Below are 15,785 nucleotides of genomic sequence, written 5' to 3'. Positions count from 1 at the left end.
GTATTGTGATTTATGTTTCTAGCAGAAGCAACAGCAACCCTGGCTGAACAGACACAGGAAAGAGCAGTTAAATATCACTGACATTGTGTGATCGATTAAGAGTTTTAGTCTGTACTTTGGTTATTATGTTACTGAAGAGATTTAAGAGTAACACACACCTGCGAACACTTGCGGAGGTAGTCGAGTGCAGGCAGGCAGAGGTCAGTGGAGCTGTAACCCGACACATGGACACAGTCTCCAATCTCCTTATAGTCCACCTCTCCTGCAGGCAGATGAATAGACAGGCAGAAAAAAAAGTAATGAGGTAAAACAGCACTTACGCTAAACACTGAGCCTCTGCAGCGATAAATTCATGAATGGAAATGTATTTTTAAAAGTGTTGGTTCTGCCGTAGGGGGGGTTTAAGGCTGTATTCAGACCAAATCAGGCGTTCCTGCAGGGTTGCGTGGAGGTGCTGTGTGGGGCTGTTTATTTTTAACCGCCGTGAAATAACCAGAAAATAACATTTTATTCCTCTCATTCACCGGCTTTCTCGCCACCACTGCTCGCTCTCTTCATTCACTCTGCTCGACCGCCGCTCTCTCTCTCTCTCCCTGAGCTCGCTTGAGCTCTCTCTCTCTCTCGTCTTTTTTTTTTAAATGAGTCGGGAAGCCGTCATCAAAAAGCCTAACTTCACTTTTTAATATTATCAAATGAAGAGGAATGTCCTCCCTTCTTCCTAGTAGCGTCTTTGCACTTCCTCTGATTAGATCACCACAGCGTGACGTCGGGTCGCGTTTCTCCAAAAGTTGATTCTGGTTCAACTTTCTTGCCGCAAGCCGCTGCAGCGTCCCTACCGCCCCCATCCCCCGCAGCCTAAACTCACTACCCCTAACTACCACTACTACTCACCGCAATGCCTGATTTAATGTGAATTCAGCCTAAAACACCGACCACTAATGACATCTTCCCCCTCATTTCCTGTCACCTCTCAACTGTCAACTAATAAAAGCAAAAAATACTTATTACCAATAATACCAAAATGGAGACAGAAACATTTTATATGTATCAAAAGCTAAAAAGTGATAACAATGTTTATAACAATACTGTATATGAATAGAAGGGGTTGATATTCTTTTTAAGGTGGTTCAAGCTTGTATTCCAGTTTTCTCAGTCTGCACCAAATTTTAAATAATTATCCACTAAAAGCCTCTTAGTTTGATGCAAATAAAAGTTCACAGATCTATCAAGTGTTAAACTGTAGAATCTATAACTGTTATGTAACAGAAAAAAAATGATTCTGCAGAAATATTCTGACAGTTTGCAAGAAGAAAATAAGTGATTGTGTTTACACACACACATAAACCCCCTCCGCTCCGCTCTCGTATTAAAAAAGTGATGTAAACACGAACCGATCATTCATGCCATGAGCGTCTTAAATCAAACACCCAGTTTACCGCCTGATACCAGGAAAAATGAAATCCCTAAATGCTTGTAAACGTAATATCTCAAACCAAAAACAGAGCAAAACAAACCTAAGCCTTTGACGAACTTCATGAGGCACATGATGTAGTCGGTGGCAGCGTTGGCAAAAACCTGGATGTTGTCAGTGTTGATGAAAGCCTCAAAGACGTCAAAGACCGGAGCCTGGGACTTCCCTAGAGGAGAGGTGGGAAGGATGTAAGGAGTGGAGGAAAGACGGAGGGCAGGAAAAAAAGAGATGAGGAAGAAGAGATAAAGGAGGAATGAATTTTCCTTTCTTTAAATTCAGTGAGAACTTTATGTATTTATTTTTTTTACTATCATGCGTTGGTAAATGTCAGACGTACCCATGGAGTATTCTCCCAGCAGGTAGTCTTTGGTGTCGCTCTTGCTGCTGTGGACGGTCCTCAGAGCGCTGAACAGAGGCCTCCATCCTGACAGGATCTGAGGAGAACACATCTCCACCAGTTCGCCTATCGATGTTATCACCTGCAGGGAGGCGGCAGAGAACCCTTTAAACGCTGTGTGGCAGAATAAAGGTGCTGCATATAAAACTAGATTGATCTTAAATGATGATTTATTGACTTCAGAATAGATTTCTGGAACTATACCTGGTCCTGTACGTCCTCATCACAGAGCTCCAGCTGCATGATGTGCTCAAAGGGCCTGAACAACGCCTCGTTAAAGTGGAAGTGTGGAAGCTCCGCCCAGCTCGTCAACACCTCTGTCAGAACGTCGTGGATGAAGGAAACGGCCTTCTGGGATACATGGCGCTCTTTATGACACGCCGCCTAGGAGGAAAAGACTGAGCTTTAGCTACATTTTTTATATTTTTTTCATATATAAACCTGTACATTCAAGGTATTTTGAGCTCATAATTTACGTGCAAAAATAATAATAAACTTCATATTTATTTTATCGCACCTTTCAAACATGAAATGCAGTTCAAGGTAATAAACAAACCGCAGGTTGCAAACAAGCAATAAAACACAATAAAACTGAGTAAAAATGTGAAATAAAATATTTTGGTGAGATTCAATAAAATGAGCACAGCAATAAAAAAAAATGTATCTTGAAAAATAACCTTCACACACAATACTTCATTAAATACAACTGCTGCTGTTTGAGCAGAAAGCAGAAGAAGACAAACTGCTGCTGGACTGTGCAGAAGAGAAACTTCATTTGCATAAAAGCCTGAGGTTTTCAAACTGATTTGTTTGCAAGCACAAAATTTAATTTGCATGCAAGCAAATAGACAAACTGTTCAACTTGCAGTAGGTGGCTGCAATTTAAAAATGATAGTTTGTCGGACTATGTGATTCTTGGTACAGTTGTATTATTCTTTCACAGATGTGTAGAGTTTGTCTTGCATTTATTCTACTTCAGCTGGGATAATTTTACCACTTCGCTGTGTGTTTTAATAACAGAAGCTATTTATTCATGAACTAAACATGAACAAGACATTTATAAGAGATTTTGAATCATCTGCACACAGTTTGTAGTAATACGATCAACGATAAATCCTTTAAGGTGGTGCCATGAGTGGCAGCCTTTTGCAGCAGGTCTCCTGTTGTTTTTAAAGGAGGCTGAAGTTCCCTACCTCCACCAGGTGTGGCGCCACCACGCTCCAGGCCCTCATCATGTGGAGCAGAGGTCGGTTCTTGTTCCTGACGATCCGCAGCATGGCCTCGCCCAGACGGAAGAGATGGAGAGCGCTGCGCCGGTCCAGCGTCGACTTGGCTTCTCCTGCAGACACACAGATTTAATTCAAGTATTTATTTAATCTAATTTCATAAATGTGTAGTAATGTTCTCAGAACATAAGAAAGACTGCACCTTTTTCTTCACTTCTTGAAGATACAAGGTGAAGATTAGAATTTGTGTTTATGTAAATTTAATCTTAGAATTATGGTCACTTTAAGGAAAGTGTGATGACTGCTGGTCACTTCACATCATCCCCTCTTTTGTTGTATCCCGCCATAACATCCTGTTTAAACAGTAAACATCAAGTTTTGAATAAAGTAATTAAGGTTTGTGTGCGTGTATACCTGGCATTGCCAGTGAATAGTCTCCAGTCTCAGTAATGGAGTCAAACAGCTGACTCTGAGAAGCTTTCCTCAGCTGCTGCAGGAAACCAACCAGACCCACGAGATTCAGCTTGGTGGCTGCTTCTTCAAACAACCTGGAACACACACACACACACACACACACACACACACACACACACACACACAAACACACACAAACACACACACACACACACACGAGGAAGTGCTTTATTTCCATCATGTAACATCTGTAAAATCACTGATTGCAAGGCAGGTTTTCCTTGAAGTGAGGTGGAGTGAAATCCTTCCCTGGTTAACTTAACATTAAAAAAACCCCACAGAGAGACAAAGTTTGGAGGTAGAAACGCAGCTACGTTGCAGTTTAAGCCAAGTTTTTTTTTTTTTTTGTGGGACAGCCCTGTGCAGTTTGCAGAGGAGTATTTACTATGTTTTGGCACCACTTCCAGCTTGTAAATGTGTTCAGTCCATCTGTTCCAAAAGATCAGAGGGAACTTTTTTTTTTTTTTTTTTTTCTAATTCGCTCCCTAAAAGCAGCCCAGATATCTGGTTACATAAGAGATGATCCTTGGAATAAACACACACACACACACACACACACACACACACACACACACTCCATATTTACTGCAGCAGTGTGTGTGTGTGTGTGTGTGTGTTGCGGCAGGGAATAAACTTTAATAAGTGTGGTACTGTTGGCACGCACACATATTTGTATTCTTATACTTCTATACTTGTGAGGACCCTAAACCCCAACCTACAAAGATTAAAGATCACACACACACACACACACACACACACACACACACACACACACACACACACACACACACACACACACACACACTCTGGTAGCTTTAGACTGTTGTTGCCATCTCGTGGCTGTTATAAAAAAAAACCCTGGTGATATAAAGCTCAAGTATCAGTGAAATATGCTTTTGGCAGATAAATTAATGGAGAGTCACGATCATGCTGGCTGCTAATTTAACAAGGTGATGAGAAAGAAGCAACAGACGCTTTACTGCACTTTTCTTATTATATTGATGTCTAAAATGTTAGACATCAATATAATAGTTATATTGTTATGTTGTGATATTTTCCTTATGCATTTATGTTTTGTGCATTTCAGTATTAATTGCACTTAATAAACTTACTTACAATCATTTCAGTATTTAAGACTCAAACATGGTAGGTGGTACCTTCAATTAGTAATCAGAGGTTTGTTTTCAGTGATATAAAATTCTGAATATAAAAACAAAGCTTTTAAAAGACTAGGACATGTGACCTGAGTCTATCACCTATAATATTGTTTTTTTTCCTATTTTAATGCAAAGCTTCCTCCTTTGTTCACTCTTTTTTGTCTGCATTTTTAAGGAGATCACTTGATAATTTAAAGGAAAAACCAAACCTACAATTTCTGCCATAAAAACAAAATCATATGACATGACATGACAATAATGTCTGTAATAAGGCTGCAACCAGTGATTTTTATTATCCAAATAATCCATTAATTCTTTGTTGGGAGTAACTGATTAATAACTTTCACTTTAAAACATCAAAACATAGATAAGATATTCAATTTACAATCATATAAAACACAGTAAAACAACAAATTCTCACATTGAGAACCAGACAATACTTTTCAGTCTTGATTTAATGATTATTATTATTATCAATTTTGAGTCAATCCATTATTCAGCTAATAATTTCAACATTTAATGTGTCTGTAAGGCAACAGTTTACAATAGCAAACATTACATTTTTTTTGCCAAACTAAATATTTGTTTCCATATATTAAAAATGTCATTTTAGTCAATAATACAATAAAGAGTTTGATGTCAGGAATTTGTAAAGGGGTTAAAATAATGATGATCATTAATCTGTGATACTATTATGATATGTATGACGGTGATATCTCGCTATGTCCTACCTGTCAGCCTGTGTTGACAGCGTACACACGGCCTTTGCAGCGCTGGTTCCGGTCATCAGGCTGCCGCCCCTCAGGTCCAGGCCTCGGCCTCCTCTTCCGTTCTCCCTCAGCAGCTCCTGGATGGACAGAGGCTGGATGACAGGCTGACTCAGGCCCATCTCCGAGGCCTCCGGGCTGGGCTCGCAGCTCAGCTCCAGCCCCAGGTCTACGCCGGCCAACTGCTGGCTCTGCTGGGTGATGGTGGTCAGTGAGGACGGCTGAGAGGAGCCGTCGCTGAAGTGGGTGTGCTCCAGTGAACTGATGTACTCCGTTACCCTGAAAGAGATTTTCACTTTTAAAGCAGTGGAAACAAGTAATGAACACAACGCTGACAATTCATCGCTGGTTTTGGTCTTTTCATGGGATTTGTTAACATGAGCAACAGATAAGCTGATAATTAATCTAGCATTATAATGCAGTATATCTATACGTGTGTGTGTGTACCTAAAGACATGCGGCCAGCACTCGTGGTTGTGGCTGCCCATCTCCAGCCCCACATTCAGGATGGCGTCCATACACAACACGTGAGCCGTGTGCAGACGAACTCCCTGAGGACGACTGATCTGCTCCAGACGCTGCTCGACACGCTGCTTCACTGAACACACGCAAACAGAAACAAACCCAGACATGAACATGAACAAAAAAAAAACAGAAAGACATGAAACACTTTTCAGATATGTTATGCAACTACACAATTGGTCAGTAATCACAAAAACTGGCTCATAATGGGCAAAATTACATCTAACTGAGCTTGAAATCAGTCATATCTCAATACAGAATATGCTTTCAAAAATGGGGGCAGAAAAAAGACTCAAGCTTCCTAAAGTTGCCATTAGATGTCACTAAAGAGCCATAAACCTTACAGACTCTGATTCATACTTAAGAAGCGTAATAAACAGATAAACAAATCTGTGTGACAAGACGTGGGCTGCATTAAAGACTTACAGAGACTGATAAAACCTTAAAGGATATGATAAATATGGTGCAATCATTTCAACTTTTCTTTTTATTGTGTGCTCTTTGTTATCTTTGCTCTTTATTCTTTAGTCGATTTTTGGCGTCTTTCTACTTCTGTACTGATGAACATACAAACTTCATTTAAACGGCAAAACATACATCTTCAAGAAATGTATAATATTACTGTTTATTACTCTTTATTCTAACATGTATTAAAGTATTAAAATTTATAATGGCAGTCTATGGGAGGAATTGTTGAACCGAGTTGGAACCTTTGTCGCTTCGAGTCTCAACTGCTCGGACATCCTTTATTCTACAGACTCCATTCAAACGTTAGACTGCTCACAAAACTTTGAATTTTCGGTTATCATATTGTGTTGTGATACCTTTTGTACTTTTGGAGCAATTTAAGTCTAAAATGAGAGCTTTAACAGCAGTTTTCAGATCTCATCAGTGTGTCATGTGATCAGAGCAAAAAAAAAAAAAATCTAACTCCCACAGTTTTAAAGGACCAGTGTGCATGATTTAGCGGCATCTAGCAGTGAGGTTGCAGAACACCCTTCGCCTCACCCTCCCCTTCCAGGTGTGTGGGAGAACCTGCGGTGGCCGCAAAACTTGCGAAAAACACGAACGGCCCTCTCTAGAGCCAGTGTTTGGTTTGTCCGTTCTGGGCTACTGTACAAACATGGCGGTGCAACATGGTGGGCTCCATCGAAGACGACCCACTCCCTATGTAGATATAAAGGGCTCATTTTGAGGAACGAAAACACCATGATTCTTATTTTCAGGTGAATATAAACTAATTAAAACATACTTATGAATATTATATTCCATATCTGCCAAGTCCGCTCTGCAAGATGCCACTAAATTCTACACACTGCAACTTTAACTCTCCAAGCACATATACCTTAAAATATTGCCACAAGCCTCCTGTCTTTCAAAATGGAAATATATTTCCCATAGCAGTTACAGGTTTTGAGATCGAAGCCTTAAAGTTATACTATGCAGAATCTGTCAGTTGGTCTTTGTAAACACAGCATTCAAAGTCGGCCTCTCCTCCCTGGAGGAGGAGCCATGAATCAGAAAACTAAAACGGTATTTTCTGATTGTTTCATGGAGGTTACAGTCTGAAGCACAAATAAACATGCCCACAGCACTGACGGATTTTGTGTGAATGCAGAGCTTCATCCTGTCCGCTGTGGTCTGTCTGCTCTGTGTGTGTGTGTGTAGCTCAGCCACGCCCTCGTTCAAACAGACACACACACACCTGCAGCTCTTTATACATACATGACATGTAACCTGGTCGATACACTACAAGTCCTGACCTCACACCCTGTACGCTATTATTGGCTGAGGGCTACACACTGAAGGTTGACGCCCAAAAGCTTCCCGGACACAGCAAAATACAGACAGAGGACAGAGTCTCTGTAGATACATACACCGCCACACATTTCTGAGTCAAGTGATGATTGAGAGGGATTAGTTCTGTATGTACATTGTTTTTTAGGAGAAAAAGCATCTTCACGCTCTCACTGACTGCGGTACAATCCGCAGACTGTCAGTCTCCTTAAACTCCTGTTTCTTAAACTTACAAATTCTCTCTTCCTTTAAATACTTTGCACATGTTATACATCCTGACATTCTGCACGTTCTCCTGCCACTAATGCCACACAAATTTCTGACCTAGAAGATTTGTTTTAGGCAAATCAATAATCAATGCTATTTGTGGTTTTCCCTGCTGGTTCTGTGGTTAAGTCCTGGCAACGGTCGGCTTTCCCTGTTAGATTACAAGGTTCTGGGTGTGATACCGGCTCATGGCAGTGCTCCTCATAACATCGCTCTTATGAATAAAGTTGCTTTGGATGTACCATGTACCATCATTCACTGCTCTTTAATATTACTATTTAATATTTAGATTGATATGCATGTTAGAAAACAGTCATGTGTTGTCATCGGGTGACAGTATATCTGAATAGTCCAGTGGTTTGTGATCTTGCCACTTCTGTGCCCCGTTTAGATCCAAAGGTTGTGAGTTGGAACCTGTTTAAGGGCAGCACACAGTAGAGTTGAGGGTGAAAAAAATGCAGATGTACACAGGTGCTGCCAATCTGCTGATTGAGACCAGCAGCAGGTGGCAGCAGCTGGCAGCAGCTGGCAGCAGCTGGCAGCAGCTGGCAGCAGCTGGCAGCAGCTAACAGCTTCTAGCTCTCTCAAGCATTTTCTGAAGAAAATGCACCTTCTGTTCAGCTATAAAATTTGGGGAAATTATTTGTACCTCAGCTCAAAGGCTGTATTGAAGTTCTTTTTTTTTTCTTTTTCCTTTAAAAAGACCTTTCGATGTTAATAATAATCTCCAGTGGACAATTAAAGAAACAGTGCGTGCTCTCAGTACCTTGTGTGATGGTGTCTCCCATCTCTGCCGCCTCCCTCTCTTCCTTCTCCTCCTGTACACAGGAGGCTGCAGCCATCTGGGCTAAAGCTGATGCACAGTTGGCAGCCACACCTGACGGTACACACATCAAAATTAAATGCAGTGTGAGGAAGTGCTATTGACTTCATATCCTAAAAACATCATCACTGCCTGATGAAACATAAGCTTTTACTCTCATCTTAACTCTGCAGGTAGGAATTTTACAGATTTTTAAGATTTCTGGGTTTTCTGTTCCTGCAGGTAAAACCTTATATAGTTGAGGTTGTACATCATGTGTTTCATATTCATTGGTGCTTCTGTGCTGATAATTTCAATCCAGTTTCATCCCCAACTGAACAACAGCTGTATTGGAGCTTTAACATTATCCAAAGGTGACTCCAAATTAAAAATGTATTCAGGTTCAACTGAAAATATCATTCCTAACTTTTCATTCATTGCAATTCCATATACCAGAAGCTCCTTTGAAACAAAGTGTAAGTTTGAGGAGTCATATCAGGGCAGGTTGACTCATATGGAAGTTTAAAGTGACTGTTTAGCTGCTGAAAATAAGCAGCGACGCTTCCAGTTGTGCGTCGGAGGGTAAGAGAACAGAAGATTCCCTGAAGGACCGAGTGATGCATCTCATTTTTCTTATTAATGCAGACACAAGAGGCACAAGTTCCACCCACCCAGGGCACAGCTGAGCGCAGCGGCTTTGCGTAGGCCGTCTAAACTCAGACAGATGGTGTCTCTCTCCCTCTGGCTCTGCTCTTTGATCCCCTCTGCTCCCAAGATGAAGGCCAGGCCCTTGGAGCTGCCCGCCATGCGGCCCGTCAGCGGCATGGACAGCACGTCGATCAGGTTCTTCCACACACCGGTGAGGATGAAGCGGGAGAACACAGCTCCTAAAAAAAAAAAACACACACATGCAGTGCCACCAGCTGGTAGGAGAGTCATAGAGGAAGGAGAGAAAAACTGTAGCTGATGCCAGCGAACGACAGGATACACCGACTATCAATAAGATGTAAACAGAGTACACAGTTAGAGTCTGTAATGAGTTTTTACACAGTGAGCGGTTCCAGTAACTGATGATGCTGAAGTCAAACAGGAGCATTAGGCCTGTACACACACAAAGAGCATAACTGCCATCAGGGGTGACTCAGCGGCGGTTACCATGACGATTCTGGACTATCCTTTGCCCTTCAGGGGATGCAGAAGGAACGCAGGTGGTCCGTGACTCATTTTCTCCATCTCTGTCTGCAGGTCTGTCCTCTCCTGCTCTTTTCCTGCTCTCCCTTTCACCTCAGTTTTTTTTTTCTTTCTGGTTATCCTCTATTCTTTCTCAGTGAACAAGTAACTACCAGTTATTATTTCCAACATGATGAGATGTTTAGTTAGTTTATCAGCCAGGTGGGAAGCCGGTGATTTGATTTCCACAAAAATGAGATATCCTTATAGCTAACAAGCAGAAAAACTGATATGACCAGAATAATAAAACCTGCTTCATGTCGGGTTTTAATTATTTTAGCAAACAACGAGCAAGTTAATCATTGACTTAGCAAAGCAGAGCCTGGAATTACACTAAAAACGTGTTGACGCTTTATTTCAACCAGATTTTCACCAGAGAGTTCTGAAAGTGAGTCAAAAGAGTCCAAAAAAGGATCAAACAACCAAATGAATCAGATTGCTCAATCAGTTCTTACACACAAAACTTTAACACTGCAAACTAAATTAAATTGAGAGATGTCACTGATCGGGTTGTGCAAACCTTTTTTAACTTTCTGGATCAGAGATTCTGCACTCGACCAGTCAGGCAGGTTTCACTAACCAATGTGAGTTTAGCTCAGACTGTGTATTGCTATCTTGGAATAAAACATTCACCCTGCTTGCTCCTGTACACTCCCTGGATATATTTAAGTTAAGGGAAGATTGAAATACTGTATATTAAAATATATCCATCACCTACTGCGCTTTGCAAGGTGACACACAAACACACACTGCAATACATAAATTAAATAATCAAAAGGTCCGAGCACTTGATCATGCAGCACTGTTCTGGGATGCTTCACCTTTCAAGCGTGCTGCCAGCTAAATAACACAGCAGCAGCTCGGCCACAGTTTCAGGCTGAGTGACCTCTGTTTAGGAGCGGCTGAGCTTGGCGGATCCGGAGGCTCTGAGGAAAAGCTCTAGAGCTCAGAAAACACACCCATCATGAAAACTCTCCACTTCTATCCATCTCAATATATACTGTAGGTCTTTAGGCAGAACAAAGTCAAGCAAACGACCCGTCATGAGAGTTTGCATAAGTGATGTTTGATGATTATAGTGATATGACACTAATGAATAATTTGTCGAGTTAATGCATGAGCCGGTCGGTCGATTACCTGCCATTACTGTGTCGCTGCTAGCCTTGTCACAGGTGAGCGGTAATTGACTGGATGCCCTCCTGATCAGCTGACCTCCAATTGCACTGCTGCCCAGACCATCAATATCTAAGAGAGAAGAAGACATGGAGGGAGACGAATGAGAAAACTGTAGAGGAAAAAAAGAGAGAAGGAGGATGTTGCTGCTCATACAGAGACACACGATCACAGTTTATCAGATCATTCTAGTCCGGTGAGACTTACATTAGGTTTATACGATGTGTTTTGTGTGTGTGTGTGTACCTGTTAGCATGGTAACAAGCGGCAGCGTATGACCCTCCGGCGAGCCCCAGTACCCGGCTTCAGCCAGCAGGTTGCGTTCTAACACCTGATGGTAGAGCTCCTCGATCCAGGCCTGAGACAGAACCACGAGGACCCCGCTGCTCTGGATCAGAAGCACAAACTCCTTCTGCACAACAGGAAAACACACACAAAATCATAAAATCAGGCTTTTGACCACGACCAGCACCTCATCCGTAAATGTTCGTCTGCTCACCAGGCTGAGGATGGGCGAGAGCGTCCGCCGTCTGTAGTAGTCGCAGCAGCAGAGTTTGAGGTTGAGCAGCAGCGCGTAGTACGACACCAGGTAGAGGCCGTCTGCGTTCATCAGAGACTGGCAGCTGAGGGTGTCACCTGCCTCGAAACCCGGAGAGTGGATTCCACCTGGAGAGGGAGAGAGAGAGAGAGCAATAAAAAACAGGTCACAAGCGAGTGAAAGAAAATAAAGCTCCAACTTTTCAACGATTCTTGTTCAATCCATCACAATCCCTAAAAGCATCCAGATTGTTTGTCAGTTCAAAGTCCACCCTGATGTGAGCTGCAGGCAGAGCTGCCAACACAGGATACATCCCAACTCCCTTATTGCATCCATGTTTCCCTCACTTGCATCTTAGTCCATGTGAGAAACATGATTTTAGAGACATGTGATGTCCTCTGAACCGTCATCTGAAGCGAGGTCCGTCTCTAATGACAGCAGCACATCTGGATCAGCTGTCAGTCCGCTTTAACAGCTCTGTAGAGACTTTTGGAGGTTTGTAGTATTTCGATATTTCATATTTATTTGGACAGTGTCATGCAATATTATTCTTAACAGTCTCATCAAGGAGAACAGATTAATTGTTAATATTATGTGACAACCATCTGTGGAGGTTTGGTGTTTGGATATTATTAATATTCAAGCTGAATCCAACATTCGTAAACTTCAATTTCTTCTTGCCAGCTGATTATTGTCAGTTCTAAAACCAGTCTACAGGCGCACAACCGCCAACAACTAGACTGGTGTTATGTAATATACTATAGTGAATTTAGGGATACACTTGGCTCTGAATATTACCTCAAAGTGGTATTAGGAGAAGTGTGCATCCACTGTGGGTTAGGTAATGGGACAGATCCGCAGATAAAGAGAGAGTAGACAGATAGATGTCAAGACGAGGAGGGAGAGAGAGGGAAAGAAACGTTAGGAGAAAGTGAGAAGGTGAAACATAGAGAGAGAGAGAGAGAGAGACAGGTGGAGAGAGGTCAGAGGAAATAAGTGTAAAAGGTGAGAGAAGAGCGTAAGATATCATCTATTAACTGATGATCGGTCAAGTGTTTTAATCAGAAACTCACTCTGGGGATTTACAGCCTGCACCAAATTCATTAAGTCAGTTAACCATAGAGTATAATTTGTTTTGCTCTCCTGATGTCAAAACTCCCAGTAAAGACACTATTTTCACTGATGGATTATGGGGGCCGTGCCTTGAAGGCAAAACATTTTATCAAATAGTTGCTGCTGCACAGTGATCAACTGAATATAGAGCACAGTATATACATCCATGTGTATACTATTCATATTTAAATATACAATATGATTAATTAATCTCCTATTAGACATTACAATCAACCTGTGACACAAATGGAATACCTGTTTATTAAATATAGAGGCCCATTTTTACTGATATCCTCTTCAACACAGACACACAAGAGGCTCCTGGAGAATTCAGTAATGCTGTAAGTTTATGTCGCGTTTGGCATGACGGATGCTGTTGCTGTGCAGGAGAAGCCGATCAGAGGTGTGAGTCGAAGCTGTTGTGAACTTTCAAGTGTTGCAGTTGTGAACAAAACATGTTGCCATAGATACTGAATGAATCCGAAATCTGAAAGTGAACTGATTTAAACTGCTGAAAGTTTTTATCAGGTTTCTATAAAGTGTAATCTTTAGCTTCAGGTAGCTGTTAGCAGCACAACAAGACAGAATTTTAAGCTCTTTGATTGGACGTTTCTTACCGAAACACAGCTTGGGAGTCGTAGTTCTTCTCTCAGTTTTTATGTCCACATGTTTGTGCCTTTGACTTTATTAAAGAACCAGATATTAACATATTATCACATTTGTTAATCTTTTGATTCAACCAGGAGAGTGACATGCTCTAACATATTGTATTCATGTTTTAAAATGTTTTATTCCCTCTCATCTTTTTTTTTTTAATTTTTTGTCTTTTATCCATTTAACTATTTTTAAAATCTGTAGTCTCTCACTGTTTAGTTTCAAAGGTGTACAAAAAAAGTGTGACTGATTAATTGATTGAGGATTGTCAAGGCAAAAAAGAATTATAAAAAATAAATCTGGAGCCCCCTATGCCTAAAATAATTCATCCCACTTAAACTCTATATTTGGAGGCAAAAGTAACAACTACTTGATCAATGTTGTTGTTGTTGCTTATTGCAATTTTGTAAACACAGTAATCTATGGTGAGTTTAAGTTATAATCCACTGTGCAGATAATAATTTAATTTATCTGTCAGTTGGTTTAATTTACAGCATCTGCATGTTCTACTTCTTGTGGTTTTAATTAAGAATTTATAATTTTGCTTATTATTTGTTTTAGTTTTCATTCAGTGGTGATTTCCTGCAGTGATATTTGTAAGAGGTTCCTCACAGTATGATGTATTTACTTAAGTTGGAAAAGAATACATTATTTGACATCCAATCTCGTTCAGTGAATGTCCCATTTTGGGACTCGACCAACAGCAGAGACCTGTCTGGAGTCAAAGCTGATTAATAAAGAAAGAGGCTGCTTTACACATCACTCCACCCTCAGCAAATATCCTGCGTTTGTTCAACACACACAGACACTCACACAAATACAAATACAGAGTCTATGCACTTCCCAAACACACAAAAAAACAAGAAACCAAGTCAACACATTAAATCAGCCCTCCCTCCTGATCTCACCAGCCTGCAGTCCAGAGCAGAACGTGTAGGAGAAGTTCTGCAGCGACAGGTCCACCTCTGTAGCGGTGGCCAATCCCAGCAGTCTGGGCAGCAGCGCCGCCAGCGATTGGACGAAGAGCCTGGCGCTCTGCTGGTCGGCTTCCTGGTTGCGGAGCAGTTTGAGCGACAGGGCGGCGGTGCGCAGGGAGCGGTGACCCGGGCAGTCACGAGGCGTCTGCTGCTCCTCGTCGGCCAGAGAGACGTTGTCAGAGCCGATGTCGGACACGTCAGAGCGGCCGGAGTCTTTCTCCGCAGCCATGGAGTACTGGTCACATGAGTCAAACTCTGTCCGCGACAAGTCCTGCTCCTCCATACTGGTGGAACAACAGCAATAAATGAATGTGCATTTATATTACTGCTGACATTTTTTCAAAGCATACATTAGTTTTTGAATTAATTATTAGACAGACACTGACACACACATCACAGTGAAATGTCTGTAAAGATTCTCATCCAGGTGATGGTTAGTTAGTGCTCCTGGCTGTTGTAACAATGGCCGTTAGAGTTGTTGGAGTCACATGAGGCCAAATGTCTGTAGGGAAGGGATGAAAGGACAGCGTTGTAGGTGGTATCGTAGACCTCCTTGCCTGTTGAGGGATGGTTTCTCTACTTTGACGTAGATAGCCTCCTTCCTCTTTCAAACCATCTGACCTCCCTATCTGCACATGCGTCTCAAGTGACCACAGGTGATCTCACTTCCCTGCTCTATATGCAAATAAACACGTACATCATTTCCGTTTGCTCGGTAGAGACTCACACTGAGCTGAAATGAAACGAGTGCACACAAATAAGGCAAACAACATAAATAAACATGGTCTCTACTGTGTTTTGCTGTGGTTGTGGATATGGTTGCGCTGGGTTTCTCTCCTCTCCTCTGCTCTCTGTGTTTCACTCCGGCTCCACACATACACAGAGCAGAGCAGAAGACAGCGACAACTACACTTGTTATGTTACTGTAAGAGCAATAAAAGCTTTGTGAGTAAAAAGAAGAGTAATTTATCAATGTAATCCGCGCAAAAGATGGACAGACGATTGAGGGGAGGGGCTTTTAAATCACAATGTTACAATGGTAGAGGACTCTGTGGTCGATGACTGTTAGCCATCGGTGATGCAACCCTATTTCACACTTTAATATGACACCGTTGGCGCACGAATGAGTGCGTACTTCTGCTTACACAGAGGATGTCACTGCTAAAAGACTGAAGCCATATGCGGCCCAGACCACCTCCGAATGTGGTCTGAGCGATCGG

At 41.7% G+C, this 15,785-nt stretch overlaps 1 protein-coding gene across 1 annotated transcript in view; it reads right to left on the bottom strand.

The window, feature by feature from the left end:
• The window catches only part of arfgef3 (ARFGEF family member 3), a 66,681-nt gene that overhangs the window by 26,197 nt on the left and 24,699 nt on the right, over positions 1-15,785 (bottom strand). The window contains exons 15-28 of the mRNA XM_067610862.1: positions 14,497-14,849; positions 11,783-11,949; positions 11,530-11,695; positions 11,248-11,355; positions 9,552-9,767; positions 8,845-8,955; positions 5,940-6,090; positions 5,457-5,771; positions 3,509-3,642; positions 3,062-3,207; positions 2,073-2,252; positions 1,809-1,950; positions 1,515-1,637; positions 159-262 (exon numbers count right to left, since the gene is read on the bottom strand). Of these exons, the coding sequence (XP_067466963.1) occupies positions 159-262; positions 1,515-1,637; positions 1,809-1,950; positions 2,073-2,252; positions 3,062-3,207; positions 3,509-3,642; positions 5,457-5,771; positions 5,940-6,090; positions 8,845-8,955; positions 9,552-9,767; positions 11,248-11,355; positions 11,530-11,695; positions 11,783-11,949; positions 14,497-14,849 (2,416 nt within the window). The remainder of the gene's footprint in view (positions 1-158; positions 263-1,514; positions 1,638-1,808; positions 1,951-2,072; positions 2,253-3,061; positions 3,208-3,508; positions 3,643-5,456; positions 5,772-5,939; positions 6,091-8,844; positions 8,956-9,551; positions 9,768-11,247; positions 11,356-11,529; positions 11,696-11,782; positions 11,950-14,496; positions 14,850-15,785) is intronic.

This window comes from Thunnus thynnus, chromosome 14, assembly GCF_963924715.1.
Source record: "Thunnus thynnus chromosome 14, fThuThy2.1, whole genome shotgun sequence".
NCBI lineage: Eukaryota > Metazoa > Chordata > Actinopteri > Scombriformes > Scombridae > Thunnus > Thunnus thynnus.
Note: the sequence above shows the minus strand (reverse complement) of the source record. Positions and strands in the feature narration are given on the sequence as shown.